The sequence below is a fragment of the Thamnophis sirtalis genome, unplaced genomic scaffold (assembly GCF_051295495.1).
Source record: "Thamnophis sirtalis isolate CommonGarterSnake01/CBP01778 unplaced genomic scaffold, rThaSir2_p1.2 scaffold_4, whole genome shotgun sequence".
Taxonomy (NCBI): domain Eukaryota; kingdom Metazoa; phylum Chordata; class Lepidosauria; order Squamata; family Natricidae; genus Thamnophis; species Thamnophis sirtalis.
The window spans coordinates 56,586,591-56,601,554 of record NW_028261384.1 but is presented as its reverse complement, the minus strand read 5'-3'; the positions used below and the strand labels follow the sequence as shown (position 1 = coordinate 56,601,554).

The 14,964-nt window shown below is 40.4% G+C and overlaps 1 protein-coding gene across 2 annotated transcripts in view; it reads right to left on the bottom strand.

The window, feature by feature from the left end:
- FYCO1 (FYVE and coiled-coil domain autophagy adaptor 1) overlaps positions 1–14,964 on the bottom strand; it is a 133,498-nt gene that overhangs the window by 43,567 nt on the left and 74,967 nt on the right. For both annotated transcript variants that reach the window (XM_014058175.2, XM_087712964.1), the window contains exon 12: positions 10,009–10,158. In XM_014058175.2, coding sequence (XP_013913650.2) covers positions 10,009–10,158 — 150 coding nt within the window. The remainder of the gene's footprint in view (positions 1–10,008; positions 10,159–14,964) is intronic.

Below are 14,964 nucleotides of genomic sequence, written 5' to 3'. Positions count from 1 at the left end.
TACATGTATAATCAAATAAATATCCTCTTTCTTGAATCAGAAATTATTTTTAACAGCTTCATCTTCTTTTCTTTCTTTCATTCTACACTTTTCCATACAGTTCATTTCTCAATAAAAATGTAGAATGAATGAAAGAAAGATGACCCTGTTAAAATAATTTCTGGTTGCTGTGATTATCTGACAATGAAATAAAATATTTCTTTTGGATATAATTTTAATATTTCTAATGATTTCAAGGAGATCTGGTTTTGAACTTTCTCTTCAGTCCATCAATTAAAAGACAACATCCTGCTATATAAGTGCTTTCCTAATAAAACACCTACACATATGTTCATCAAAATCTGAACCAATTCATTTTTTGCCATAAAGGGCAAAAATTATGCCTATAGCCCTTCTCTCTTTACTCCTGCTTTCCTTCTCATATCTATAGACTATTGCTTTATATAAAATTTTGTAAACCATAACAATACAAATAAAAGACCAATAATGTTCTAGGAATGTAGATTGCCTTCCAACCTTCCTCATCTGCATTATGACTTCACTAGAATATTGGCAGAAATGAACTTGAAGGTGAGAAGAATCAGTTAAAATTTTATCACACTAAATCAGGCCATTAGTTCATTTCACCTAACATGGTCAGACTTTATAATAGCAATAGCAGTAGACTTATATACCGCTTCATAGGACTTTCAGCCCTCTCTAAGCGGTTTACAGAGAGTCAGCATATTGCCCCCAACAATCTGGGTCCTCATTTTACCCACCTCGGAAGGATGGAAGGCTGAGTCAACCCTGAGCCAGTGAGATTTGAACCGCTGAACTGCTGATCTAGCAGTAGCCTGCAGTGCTGCATTTAACCATTGCGCCACCTTGGCTCTTTATAATGATTAAAGTTCTGGACAATGCTAGATACATACTGAGATTTTCTGCTGTTCCTTGAATCACACCTTTTCCTTGAATATTCACTGCGAAGACCTAATTGCTTTAGCCTATCACATACTGTAGGGAGGTTTTGACAGTATATGAGTTACTTTTAGCTATACTATATATATTGTGAATAAAGAAGGTTATTTTATACATGAATCCTGCTGAATTATTTACTTGTGTGCTGGTTGAATTGCTGGAAAAATGGAATGCTTCCTGAAGGCTAAGGAGCTCTGAGATATTGTTATTAATCCACCCCAAGCACCATTAGTAGCACAGATCAAAGGCAGCATAAGGCATCGGCCTACATTATCTTAAGTTTAGAAGATGAACAATTCTTGAATATAGCTGATTTAAAAACTGCAAAAGAGATTTGGCTGAAATTGAGAAGTGTGCATGTGAATGTGTCAGCATGCAATATTGTGCAATTATTGAGCAATTATACAGAGCCCAGTTACAAGACTGTGTAGAGAGGCATTTGCTGCATATGCAAACTTTATTTATTGAATTGGAACAGTGTGGAATGCAGATTCCTGAATTTCAGAAGGTACTGTTGGTGCTAAATAGTCTTGCTGAAACGTGGGACACTGTTTCAGCTGTTTTTTGAGTGCAAACCAGAACAGGAATTATGAATGGAAGCCCATAAAGTCTGTTTGATTTCTGAAGAAAACAAACACCATTTTAGAAAAAGCCACAAAGAGAAATTCCTGAGGTGAGGGGCCAAAGGAGCAAAGAGAGAGAAAAACAACAGACAGAGACCAGATTACAGTCCAGCAAAGATTTTCTATGAAGAAAGAGAAAGAAAAGAAAGGTGGTGTTTCATATGTTTCAAAAGAGATTTGGCTGAAATTGAGGTGTGATTTAGGACTGATTTAAAGAAATACTGTTTGCAAGGAAGACAAATAACAGATCGACAAGCTCCTGTTGCAAAAGTTAGCTATTACAATAGCAGAGACAAAAAGTTAATAGACAGTGGGGCTAGTCAAACAATTGTTAATAAGTCTAAATTGTTTTTCAGAATGGATCCAGCTGGAGGAGATGCCTTAGCAAATGACCAAAATAAAGCTGCAGGAAAAGGCAGTGTGCTGATTCCATGTCTGGAGGAAAAGTTTAGTAATATATTATGTGTGCCTGAAATGGAGCATAATTTACTGAGTGTCTCCAGTTTAGACCAGCAAGGATTTGAGACCACATTTGTAAATGGGACACGTCTCATAAAAAGAAATGGGAATGTATGTGCACAGGGCATAAAATAGGATGATCTTTATGTATTGCAGGTGTAGGAAGCTAAAACCCATCCCACTCCTAGAAAAATGAAATATCCTAAGAAATACTTAAAAGGCAGAATATTATATTTCCCTGGATGTGAAAAGGGAGAAACATGTTTTAAAGACAAAGTAGCACACTACAGCTTCCTGCCCATCTCCCTTTGTCAATGGGCCATTAAGATGCCCAAGCCAGTTCCTTTACATAATAAGGAGTTCTCCTTTTAAGCTCCAGGGTGATGGAATCAAGGCATGCTAGTATTAGCCCTTTACCCAACTCACCACATGGCATCTGAGAACTCAACCAAACCTGGACTCAGCCTAGAGAGTTGCATGGCCTCATGGGAGTCTGACAACCAATCAGAATACATTTCTTACACAGGAACAGAAAACAGAGAGGTGGAGCCAAACAGAGTATTAAAAACCCAGCAAGCCCCTCCTCTCGCTCTCTTCTTCTTCACCCAACACCTGGAAGCATGTGATCACCTTTTTGCCCAGGACCTCAAGCCATGTGGTCCTGTCCACCATTAAACCATCTTTCTAAGCAGCTTCCATGTTTCCAGTGTCTTCCCCCCCCCCTTAGAACTGAACCCAGAAGGACATTTCTTCCAATACAGGGACAAAAAATTCAATGTGTCCAAACATTTGGAAATGTGGCACAACATGATTCATGTGTTCATCTCTTGCACAGAAAGCTTGGCCATGCCAGCTTCAGAGTTTTGCAAAAGATGCAACAATTTGAAGAAGGGATAAACCTAATGTCAGCCTCTGCTTCACTACTTGCTTTCGGCTGTCATTGAAATGGGGAGGGGGAAGCATGGTATTTGGGAGGGGAAGTTTTAAGTACAGGAGTGATTGTAAGAAAAGGGAGTTTTGTTCTCACCATCTACTGTACATGCTGCAGATAGTGGATTTGCCCACCAAGGACAACTGTCCAGCATACCAACCTGATGATGCTTTTCAAAGATGGAACCCACATGACACCTGAGGGGTGTGCGGATTGGACTATGGGATGGGGTTACCGGGGGAGGGAGTTTGGGTCACATATTGATATCTATGATTACGCACACTTTTGCCTCAGATCTTGCTTTGCTTAACTGCTATCTACTCAACCAGTAAAAGTACTCTTAATTCTGTAAAATGGAGTTGAGCGGTTTCTTTCTTGGTTATTGAGGGAGGCTGCCCTGACATTAAGTAACATCCTGGAGCTAACACCTTCCGATGGGAGTGTAACAAAATCCCAAACTTCAAAAGAACTTCCCTCCCAGGCAGCGACCAGGAGGATGACGTGGGAGCGACTGCATTCTCGTTTCCCTTGGAAATGGAGCAAATGGCTGGACTACACTTGGAAGAACGATCTGTCCACCCCAGGTGGCCTTTGGGAGTGGGACAGAAGTATGATCCTGAGGAAACTCCGGCTGGAGTTACCACAAGGCGGTATCGGTGACCAGCAAATGCTTGGCAGGAGGCCGATGAGGAGAACCTTATGATGTCCCAGGCTACGAAACTCTTTGAAGAGGCTTGGGAGAGGCGATGCTTACGTGAGAGCGGTCCTGAAAGAGAAGCTGATCTCCCAGAAACAGAGAACTGCAAGGACCCTGTTCTGCCCAAGGGGGGCCGGGGGGCAGACAGTGGAGCTGATCAGGATGAAGAAGCCCTGACCCCAGCAGCAGCAGCCACGAGAGCCATTTCAAGAGGGGGAGCCCCCCCCCCGCAGGTGCCGGATGGCTAAAGTTCCTTCATTTGGTGTGAAATTTGGTGGGGAGTCTTTTTTCCTGGTTTAGGTATGGAATTTCATGCTACAGTTCGAAGAAGACCTCCCCACGGAAGAAGCCAAGGTAAGAGTGGTTACCATGGCGCTAGAAAACAAGGCAGCGGCTTGGATGGTTGCCCTGCATAACAATGACTCCCCCCTACTGAGAGACTATAATAGATTTATGGCCACCATGAGGAATGCTTTGATGATCCGCTCATGGAGCGGAAGTCTAGAACCAGAATGAAAACCCTTACCCAGGGGAAAAGGCCAGTTGCTGAATATATACAAGAGTTTCATGAATTGTCTGTTTATATGCGGGGGTGATGCAAAGAGGCTCTGATGGACAGCTTCATGGACGGTTTAAACAAAGATATATACCGAACTATATAAACGGGGGGAGGGGGCACGTACATTGCAACCCTGGTATGAATTGGCAGTGGATGTGGAAATAGATTTAGCCCGAGACAAGTACCGTGAGGACAGTGAGAAAGAGAAGGCTACCCCTCCCAACACCCCCCCCCCACAAGGAGCTCCAAAAGGAGGGAAAAGTTGGTCTGCAAGCAAGCCCCGGTCGATCACCTGTTTCCATTGCAGGAAGGAGAGGCACCGAGTAGCAAACTGCCGCACCAAGATGGGCCCAAAGCCCTCTGCTGGGGGGGAGAGAAAGCCAGACAAACAGCCTGGGAAGAGAAGGGATACCGCCATGAAAGGGCTGGAGCCTGCTGCACAGTTCCTTCCTACTCCAGGGGAAGAGGAACCATCCTCCTCATCGGAGGAAAGTGAAACAAAATCTGACAAAGGACGTCTGCTAAGTTCCCGATCGGGACCCATGACTATCCCAGTAGAACTTAAAGTGCCCTCTACTGGAGCCCAAGCAAAAATGCTGGCCCTTTTAGATTCAGGTTGCACACGTTGCATCGTTAGCCCTGAAGTAGTGGAAAAACTGGGCCTGAAATTGAGAACTTTAAAAGTCCCCATTGCTTTTTGCCAGTTGGACGGGTCGATAGCTGGGGGAAGCCCTGCCCAGTTTGTGACTGAACCAATAGACATGTGGATGGGAACTCACCAGGAGACAATAAGTTTTATTGTCGCACCGGGAATGGACTGGCCTCTCATACTGGGCTTACCCTGGTTACGTAAATAGAACCCACACATCAATTGGAAGAAAGGGTGGTTGCGCATCCACTCTGCTACACCCCCTGAGGGAGAAGGGGGGGGGGGTCCCAATATTGCTAACACTGAATCTAACCAAGCAGCCGCAATGCTAGAAAAAATTGATTGGGAGGAGAAAATCCCACAAGAATATTGGGACAAGGGATGTTTTCAGTGAAAAATCCTCTGATAAATTGCCCCCTCATTGCGCAACAGGTTGCAGCATTGATATCCTCCCAGGGGTAAAACTTCCAAAACCCCAAATCTTCTCAATGAGTCCCCGCAAGATGGAAGAATTATGGAAGTTTATTGGTAAAAATTTACAAAGGAGGTTTATTGAACCTGCTAGGCCACGAGTGGCCGCTCCAGTATTGTTCAGAGAAAAGAAAGATGGTTCCTTTTGTCTCTGTGTTAATTACAAAAATCTTAATGCTGTATGCACACAAAATGTTTACCCCCTCCCTCTGATGAAGGACATGTTGGCCCAATTAGGTAAAGGAAAGATCTTCACAAAATTGGACCTAAGAGAGGCCTATTACAGAGTCAGAATTAAAGAGGGAGATGAATGGAAAACTGCTTTCAACTGCCAACTTGGTTGTTTCCAATTCCGAGTACTCCCATTTGGCCTACAGGGGGCACCAGTGGTTTTCATGCAATTAATAAATGAAGTTTTGCATGATTGCCTGTACAAGGGCGCGATGGTCTACCTAGATGACATCCTTATTTACACGGAAACACGTGAAGAACACGTGACATTGGTACGATCAGTATTCAAAAAACTCTGGGCCGCAGAACTATATACCAAATTGTCCAAATGTGAATTTCATCAGGAAAAAATTGACTACCTTGGCTATCGCATCTCCCACAATGGCATCAAGATGGACCCAGCAAAAGTCCAGGCTGTTACTGAGTGGGCTCCCACTCGCACCCGCAAACAATTACAAAGTTTTCTAGGATTTGCGATTTTTTTATCGTCAATTTATTCCCTCATTCGCCAGCATTGCTCTGCCAATTACAAATCTCCCAAAGTCAAAAGGGGAGACCAAACCCAGACTGGGGAAGCCATTGAATTGGACTATGGAATGTCAAGCCGCATTCGAAAAACTGAAGCGACTCTGCAGCTGAACCCATTTTGAAACACCCAGATATGCATGCACCATTTATCGTTCAAGCTGATGCCAGTGATGTGGCGATGGGAGCAGTGTTACTTCAAACGAACCTGCAGCCTTGCGCTTACACCTCTCGCAAACTAACAGAGACGGAGAGACGGTGGGCTATATGGGAAATAGAAGCCTTTGCTGTCAGGTGGGCTTTGATGGCGACATTTCCTTGAAGGGGCTAAACACCCTTTTGAGATATGGACTGATCATAAAAATTTGGAGGCGTTGAAGACCCCTAGAAAGCTATCTCCTAAACAAATGCAGTGGGTGCAACACTTTGACTGGTTCAATTTCACCCTCAAGTACATTCCTGGAGGGAAGAACTTTATGGCTGATGCTTTATCCAGACTTCCACAATACAACAGCTCGAAGCTGAGCGTGGTTCACCCAGTCATCCCAGCTAAAAGTCTTGCTGCCCCGGTGGTTACCAGAAGCCAAAGCAACTCAAATTTGGAGGTCACAACAGACCTCATCTGCAAACTCAAGGAAAGCCTTGAGTCCAATGACTGGTTCAAGGAACATTTAAATGAATGTACTATGAAAGATGGACTGGCTTGGGTAGGGACTAAATTGTATGTTCCTGTTAACCTGAAAACTCTTGTTCTTCAGCGGGCCCATGATTCCCGAATGGCAGGCCATTTTGGTTTTGTAAAGACTCTACATCTAGTTTTAGGGGGCAATTTTGGTGGCCATTGAAAAAAGACATTGAGTCCTATGTGGCCAGTTGCCCCATATGTGCTGCCATGAAGTGCCCACCAGGAAAACCCCAAGGCCTTCTCCAGGGTGTGGCCTGCCCTGAGGCCCCATGGAAGGAGATATCGATGGATTTCATTGTCGAATTACCAGAGAGTCTAGGAAATACCATGATTTGGGTCATCACCCACCTGTTTTCTAAACAAGTTCATTTTGTGCCCTGTTCCAAAATCCCATCAGCTAAATTGTTGGCTAAGTTGTTTATTTCTCATGTATACCGTTTGCATAGAGTACCGGAATGCATAATTTCGGATAGAGGGGTCCAATTCACCTCCCTCTTCTGGAAGGAATTTCTGAAATTAATTGGCTCCACCCAGGGGATAAGCTCCGCCCACCATCCTCAAAGTAACGGTGCTTGTGAACAGACTAATTCTGTTTTGGAACGGTACCTCCGGTGTTTCATCAATTATCAGCAGCACAAGTTGTTACCACATGCTGAGGTGGCATACAACAACTCTGAGCACAGCAGTATTGGTTTCACCCCTTTTAGGATTGTGTTTGGACAGGACTTTGTACCTATTCCAGAATTACCCCGTGAAAAGCCGCAAATTTTGTCCCTCTCCGAGTGGAGTGACCAGTTCCAACAAATTTGGCCCGTGACCCGCAAAGCATTAGAAGCTGCTTATCGGGCACACAAGAAACAGGCCGACAAAAAGAGGGTGAAGCAAAGGGAGTACAAAGTAGGGGATCGAGTGTTTTTGTCTACCAAGTTTCTCCAAACCACCCAGAAATCAAAGAAATTGGGGCCGAAATACGTTGGTCCATTTCCTATAATAAAGATCATTAATCCTGTTTCTGGAATTCCCGAAGCATCTTAACCAGATTTATCCTGTGTTTCATGTGAACCCCTTGAAACCGGAGCACACTTCCTTTTTTCGTGTGCCCCTACTTGCACCCACTGCCCCTCTTCTCATTGAAGGAGAGCAACATTTTGAGATTAAGGAAATATTGGACTCCAGGAAACATAGGAATCGAATTCAATATCTAGTCTCCTGGAAACATTTTTCCCCCTCCCAAGCTGAATGGGTTGATAAATCCCATGTTAGGGCTCCTAGACTCTTGTGGACGTTCTACTCTAAGTGCCCTGACAAATCCTGACCTAAATTTACTTATACATTTCTTTTATTGTCTTGTCCCTGTTTTCTTTGTTTGTTTGTCTTGCAGGGATGACTTCTTTTCCTGGAGGAGGGCCGGATGTCAGCCTCTGCTTCACTACTTGCTTTCGGCTGTCACTGAAACGGGGAGGGGGAGGCATGGTATTTGGGAGGGAAAGTTTTAAGTACAGGAGTGATTGTAAGAAAAGGGAGTTTTGTTCTCACTATCTATTGCACATACTGCAGATAGTGGATTTGCCCGCCAAGGGCAACTATCCGGCATACTAACCTGATGATGCTTTTCAAAGATGGAACCCACATGGACACCTGAGGGGTGTGCAGATTGGACTATGGGATGGGGTTACCAGGGGGAGCGAGTTTGGGTCACTGTCAGCCTCTGCTTTGCTGTTGCTTCGGCTGCCATGAAACGGGGAGGGAGGGCATGGTATTTGGGAGGGGTTACTCATTGTGCTAGAGGAAGGTTCTGGAGTTCAGCTGCTGGTTGGACTACGCATGCGTGGGAGATTCCCGCCAGGACTAACGGCACCGACATTCCATCTTCATGATGCCTTTTGAAGTTATCTTGCACCTGACACTTGGGAGAATTATGATTGGACTGTAACTGTGATGCCAAGGGGAGGGGAATGGGCTATTCTATATATCAATCGCTTTCGCTCCTAAATATTCAGATTTCGCTGCGCTATGCCTTTAATCATTTATAATTAGTAAAAGTACACTTGATTTCCACACATGGAATCTCGTGGTCTTTCTTTCCTAATTATCTAATGGAGATCTATGATAATATTGATATCTATGATTACACACGCTTTTGCCTCAGATCTTGCTTTGCTTAGCTGCTATCTACTCATAACCAGTAAAAATACTCTTAATTCTGCAAAATGGAGTTGAGTGGTTTCTTTCCTGGTTACTGAGGGAGGCTGCCCTAACACTTAAAAGGGTTTAAAGCATACTTGATCTGTGCAGTATGTACATCATCAAAGTCCAAGACATTCCCAGTAAGCAAAAGTAGCACAAGGCAGATAACAAGAGCTCTGGAGCTGGTACATTCAGATTTAGTGGGACCAATGCAAGCCCGTTTGGGAGGAGCAAAGTATGCACTGATCATTGTAGATGACTACAGCAGATTTAGTTTCTGCTATTTACTAAAGAGTAAAATAGAGGTGCTACAGAAATGTAAGCAATGGGTAAGCTTCGTGGAAAGGATATAAACAGGTATGTCAGCTGCAAGCTAACGGCTGTTCCTCACCCAGTTTTAAGCCTCCTACACAGCTGTTTCTGTTTCAGTTCATGACTGGGTTTCAACCTACGTGTGACATTGATGATCATTAGCACCCATTTGCTATAATTGGTTGATCATACACCTGAGAATAATCCTGCAAAAGCCCTGACTTTGTGCAAGTGTACCTATGAGAATTGCTGCTGTTTTGAAGGCCAAGAGTGGTCACACCAAATATTGATTTGATTTAGATTTTTCTTGTTTGCTCACTTTGCATTTTGAAAATTGACAAAAATAATCATTATTTATATGTCTGAAAGCATTCTTTGTTTACAGCATTTTTTCACACCTGCCTAAAACTTTTGCACAGTACTATATAGTCTGAGCTGGTTCTGGCTTCTACTGTATGGGTATTGTATACATGCATCATACTTTACATTACTGTATATAAAGATGTTTATTTTATACATGAATCCTGTTGAATTATTTACTTGTGTGCTGGTTGGATTGCTGCAAACTCTAACAGTATTTGAATAGAATTTTGGATGGAACTGGGGATAAACCCAAATTTGTGTATACTTAACATAAAAGTAATAGAAAATTGTGGTGATTGTTAAACATCAGGCTAATCATCACTGCTCATATTTGTTCAATCCTCTCAAATACTGACCTGCAATGATGTCGGCGATTCATCCAGCCAAATTCTTTTTGACATTCTAAGCAACTGGTGACTTCAGCATCACCAAGCCACCTTTGTTCTGCTGTGAGCTTCTGCTGGAATTCCAGAGCATCTGATTTCTGCCAAAGAGCATCCTTGTCCCTTTCAAAGGCACGTATGAAGAATAATTTGTCATTTTATAATTTGTGTTTTAAAATCTTAATTCTAAAATATAGGAGAAATTCACTTTCTTTATTAAGATTTGTCTGATAAATTTGGAGTCCTAAGAGACTATCTTGATTTTGTTATTCCCTATAGTATATAAAAAGCTTTTTTAAATAATTGCCTAGTCTGGAAAATAAAATAAAAAAATGGGAAAATTATTTCCACATTGTCACCAAAGCAAACTTAATGAACTCACCAAAAGTCCAGCTTGACTTGAGAGAGACTACTTTTTAGCACATGAAAAATGTAAGAATAAAATGGATACACACATGTGCACACACACTTGCACTCATATCAATAAACAAAAACAATTCTAGCTTATTAGGGAACAAAGAAGCTCAATGGTACCTGTTTTTCATTCATTCTTGTTTATTCCCTTAGCAGAAACAAATAATAAACTATGATTCTGTGATAAGCATTATGTGTGAACTAGGACCCACATTTTGATCCTCTTTCAACATTAGCCAAAAACAAACTCCAGTTTATATATTAAGTGATTAGGAGTATAATGACCCAAGGTTCCCATATGAACATCTTGTTAAACCAATAATAGAATCTTTCAGGTTTGTTTAGCGAAATTTCCTATACAATGCCATAAATTGATCATCTGTTACAATCCAGAAAGTTTTGGCTGCAGTTACTGCAATTAAAAATGATACAATCAGCTTTGAAATGTAAGAGGACTTTTTCATAATGGTGCATTGCACATTGGATGACTCTGCTTTCAAACTGAATGAAACAGCACTAATTTGTGGTGATTTGTTCATTCAGATTTCTTTTACATATCAATAGGATATACATTAGGCTCTGATAATAATAAATGGCAAACATTCAGAAAATTTAAAAAGGGTGAATATTTTTCACAGAATTTCACATAGAAGAACATAATCTAAGGAAGAATAAATTTATGAAAAAGAACCAAATAACAAGGCTACCAAACATCCAAGGAAGGTAATTTGTTACAAGCATATGGACAGTAAGCATTTGGATCTAATGTTAAATAAATATTATTAGAGAAGCAGCACTTTTTTCTGAGCAACTTTAAATGTCAAACTATCACCCGCAAACCACAGGATTTAACAAATAGTCAAACATGCAATGAAAAAAATTAGTCAACACTGCAGAGTGTGATACCACAGCCGGATAGAGGTTATATTGCTTCAAATCAATTACACATGCATAAGAAAAAGATACTAAATATTCCTCAGTCTTCAAATAAATTCTTCCATTTTAGATTTAAAACAAAATATATTTGCAGATTAAACAATATTAATTTCTTCTCATCAGTAAAGAAAAAGTGACCAAGAGTCTATCTGGGCTGATATGTATATCTGACCACAATGCAATCTTTTCCTTTATTGATCTTGTGATGCAATCAGATAGGTCAGTGCAAAGTTTTAAATATGTATTGCCTTATCAATATATCAATAAAATGGAAAATATGCAATTTGTCCATTAATATTTTCTGCTATTGATATTATGCATATTAACTGAATTAATACTGCATATTTTAAGCTTGAGATAAGGTTTAGTATGCTTTGGAGGTTTATATTATTTTGTACTGTATGTTTGTTATGTGGAAAATGATGGACTGGATAACAGAAATGGATTGTTAAGAAGCTAAATTTTCAACACTAGAAAGATAAATTAATAAGCCAATAACCACCCTGGAATTGAATATTTGATAGAATAACAGAGTTGGAAGGGACCTTGAAGGTCTTCTAACACATCCTCCTGCTCTGGCAGAAAATCCTATACCATTTCAGACAAATGGTCATCCAATCTCTTCTTAAAAACTTCCAATGCTGGAACACCCACAACTTCTAGAGATGTTGCTCCACTGATTGTTGTAACTATCACAAAATTCTTCCTTAGTTCTAGGTTGGTTCTCTCCTTGATTGCTTGTTGATGTTCCTTATGACTTAAGAATGGATTGTTGTTCCTTATGATTTAAGAATGAGTTTTTATAGATGTGGATTACAGGCAATCTTCATTTATGGACTATAACTCCATCACTAAGCAATATAGTTACGAAGTATAACATCATGTCACTGTCCTGAATTGTATCAGTTTTGGTTGCAGTTGTGAAAAAAATCACCCACAGTCATTGTGTGAAGTCACATGACCATGATCTGTGACTTCCTCCAGCTTCCCCAATGAATTTTTAAATCAGAAGCCAGTTGTAAAGAATGCAAATGGCAATTATATGCATGCAGGATGATGTGACTGTCATAAATGCAGAACAATTGCCAAGCACCCAAATCAAAATTACATGACTGCAGAGGGTGCTGGAACATCTGCAACTTCAAAGACCTGTCATAAGTCTCCTTTTTCAGTGTTGTTGTAGTTTCCAAGGTTGCTGACCAAGCAGTTGATGAGGAAAGACTACCTATATATATATCCATACTTACAATGGAATATGTCCATCTTTTATTCAAACAACTGTATAAAACTTCAATGTATATCTATATGAACCTATGTTCTATTATAGGATTGTCTCCATAATCACTTCATCTCCAGATCTCCTCAATTCATCTAGATATTCCTAATACAAAAAACATTGGGAAAATGTAGTAAGAAAATATGGTATTGCCATTTTCCAGAATATGAAATTGGATAGTGAATTGTGGAATAAGTTGGAGATTGGACTTCTGAAAGCTGCACATTTGATGAGCACCCCTTCTATTCCCTCATCTAAGTCATTTATGAAGATACTGGGGAATATTGGGCCTAGGACAGAGCCTTGTGGTACCCCACTACTTACTTTTCTCCATGTGGATGTAGTATCATTAAGGACTACTCACTGAATACGGTTTGTCAGCCAGCTACAAATCCATCCAGTGGTGATGTTGTCTATTCCACATTTTTCTAGCATACCAAGAAGTAGGTTGTGGTCTACTTTGTCAAATGCCTTACTGAAATCTAAGAATATTATGTCCACAGCATTTTGCTGGTCTACTAATTTAGTTACTTTATCAAAGAATGAAATAAGTTTGGTTTGGCATGATCTATTTTTAGCAAACCGATGCTGGCTACTAGATATAACTTTATTTGCTTCTAGTTGTTTACAGATCTATTTTTTGATTATCTTTTCTAGAATATTCCCAGGTATTGATGTTAGACTGACTGGTCTTTAGTTTCCTGGGTCTGTTCCCCACCACCTTTCTTGAAGTTGGGAACCACACCAGCCCTTTTCCAATCCTCAGGTACTTTCCTGGTTCTCCAAGATTTTTGAAAGATATAGTACAATAGTTTTGAGATAACATCTGCCAGCTCCTTCAGCTCCTTCTGGATATAATCCATCAGGTCCTGGTGATTTATATTCATTAAGATCAGATAGGTGTTCCCTTACCATTTTCTTGCTTATTTTTATTTCTAGTTTGTCTTTTACAATAGTTTTTTTGGTACGTTGCCTTAATTTCTTTTTGTGTGAAGACTGATGCAAAGAACGAGTTAAGCAGCTCTACTTTCTCCCTACTGCCTGTTACTTCCTTCCCATCTCTTTTTAGTGGACCTACTGTTTCCTTGACTTTTTTCTTATTATTAATATGTTGAAAGAAACCTTTTTTAAAAATTATCTTTGACTTTTGTTACAAGTCTTTATTCATTCTGATCCTTTGCTTTCCTGACTTCATCTTTGCATATTCTGGTTATCTACTGAATCAGTCTTAGTTAAGTGTCTCTCTTTTCAGTTTTTGTACTTGCCCTTTTTGTCTTTCAGTTTGTCAAAGAGATCTTTGTGCAGCCATGGTGGTTTCTCAAAGTTTTTCTTTCTCTTTTTCAGTGGTATTCAGTTACATTTAGGCAGGAAAAATTAAAGGAGTATAAGTACAGATTAGGCTCAAAAACAGTAATTGTGAGAGGAACCTTGGAGTCCTAGTGGGTAATCACTTGAATATGAACCAGCAATGTGCAGCAGCATCTAAAAAAGCTAATATAATCCTGGGTTGTAAAAACAGAGGCATAGAATCAAGATAATTTGAAGTATTAGTATCACTTTATAGTACCCTAGTAAGACCACACCTGGAATGCTGCAACCAATTTTGGTCATCATATTATAAAAATATGTTGAGATTTTGGAAAAAAGTTCAGAGAAGAACCACTACGAGATCAAAGGCCTGGAGACTAAAATATATGAAGAACTGCTGCAGGATTTGGATTTGGCTAGTCGAAAGAAAAGGAATAGGGGTGACATGATATCAGCATTGCAATATTTGAGAGGCTGCCACAAAGAAGAAGGGGTCAAATTATTCCTCAAAGCAGCAGAGGGCAGAACATGAAACAATGGTTGGAAACTAATCAAAGTGAGAAGCAATGGGGTATTAAGGAGAAACTTCCTAACAGTGAGGACAATTAACCAATGGAACAGTTTGCCTCCAGAAATCGTGGGCGCTCCAACACTGGATGTTTTTAAGAAGGTCTAGAGTTTAGACAGTCACTTATCTAAAATAGTATAGTTTCTTCTAGAAGACCTCCAATCTCATTCCATCTCATTCTATTCTAAGGCCTGGAAGCAAACTCCATTCCTGAATGATAACACACTTCCTGGGTAAAGGAGGGAGAAAATCCTTGTAGAATTCCAAATGGACAAAAAGCAAATTAGTGCTGCAGAGAAGAATACAATATATTTAGAATATTTTAAATTGAAGGTTTTAAGATAACTTTGTGGGGTGCATTGCGAACCATAAATATGGTTTTAAATTTTGTAGCAGTAAAATTTAGAAGTGGGAAAAAAATTTTTTT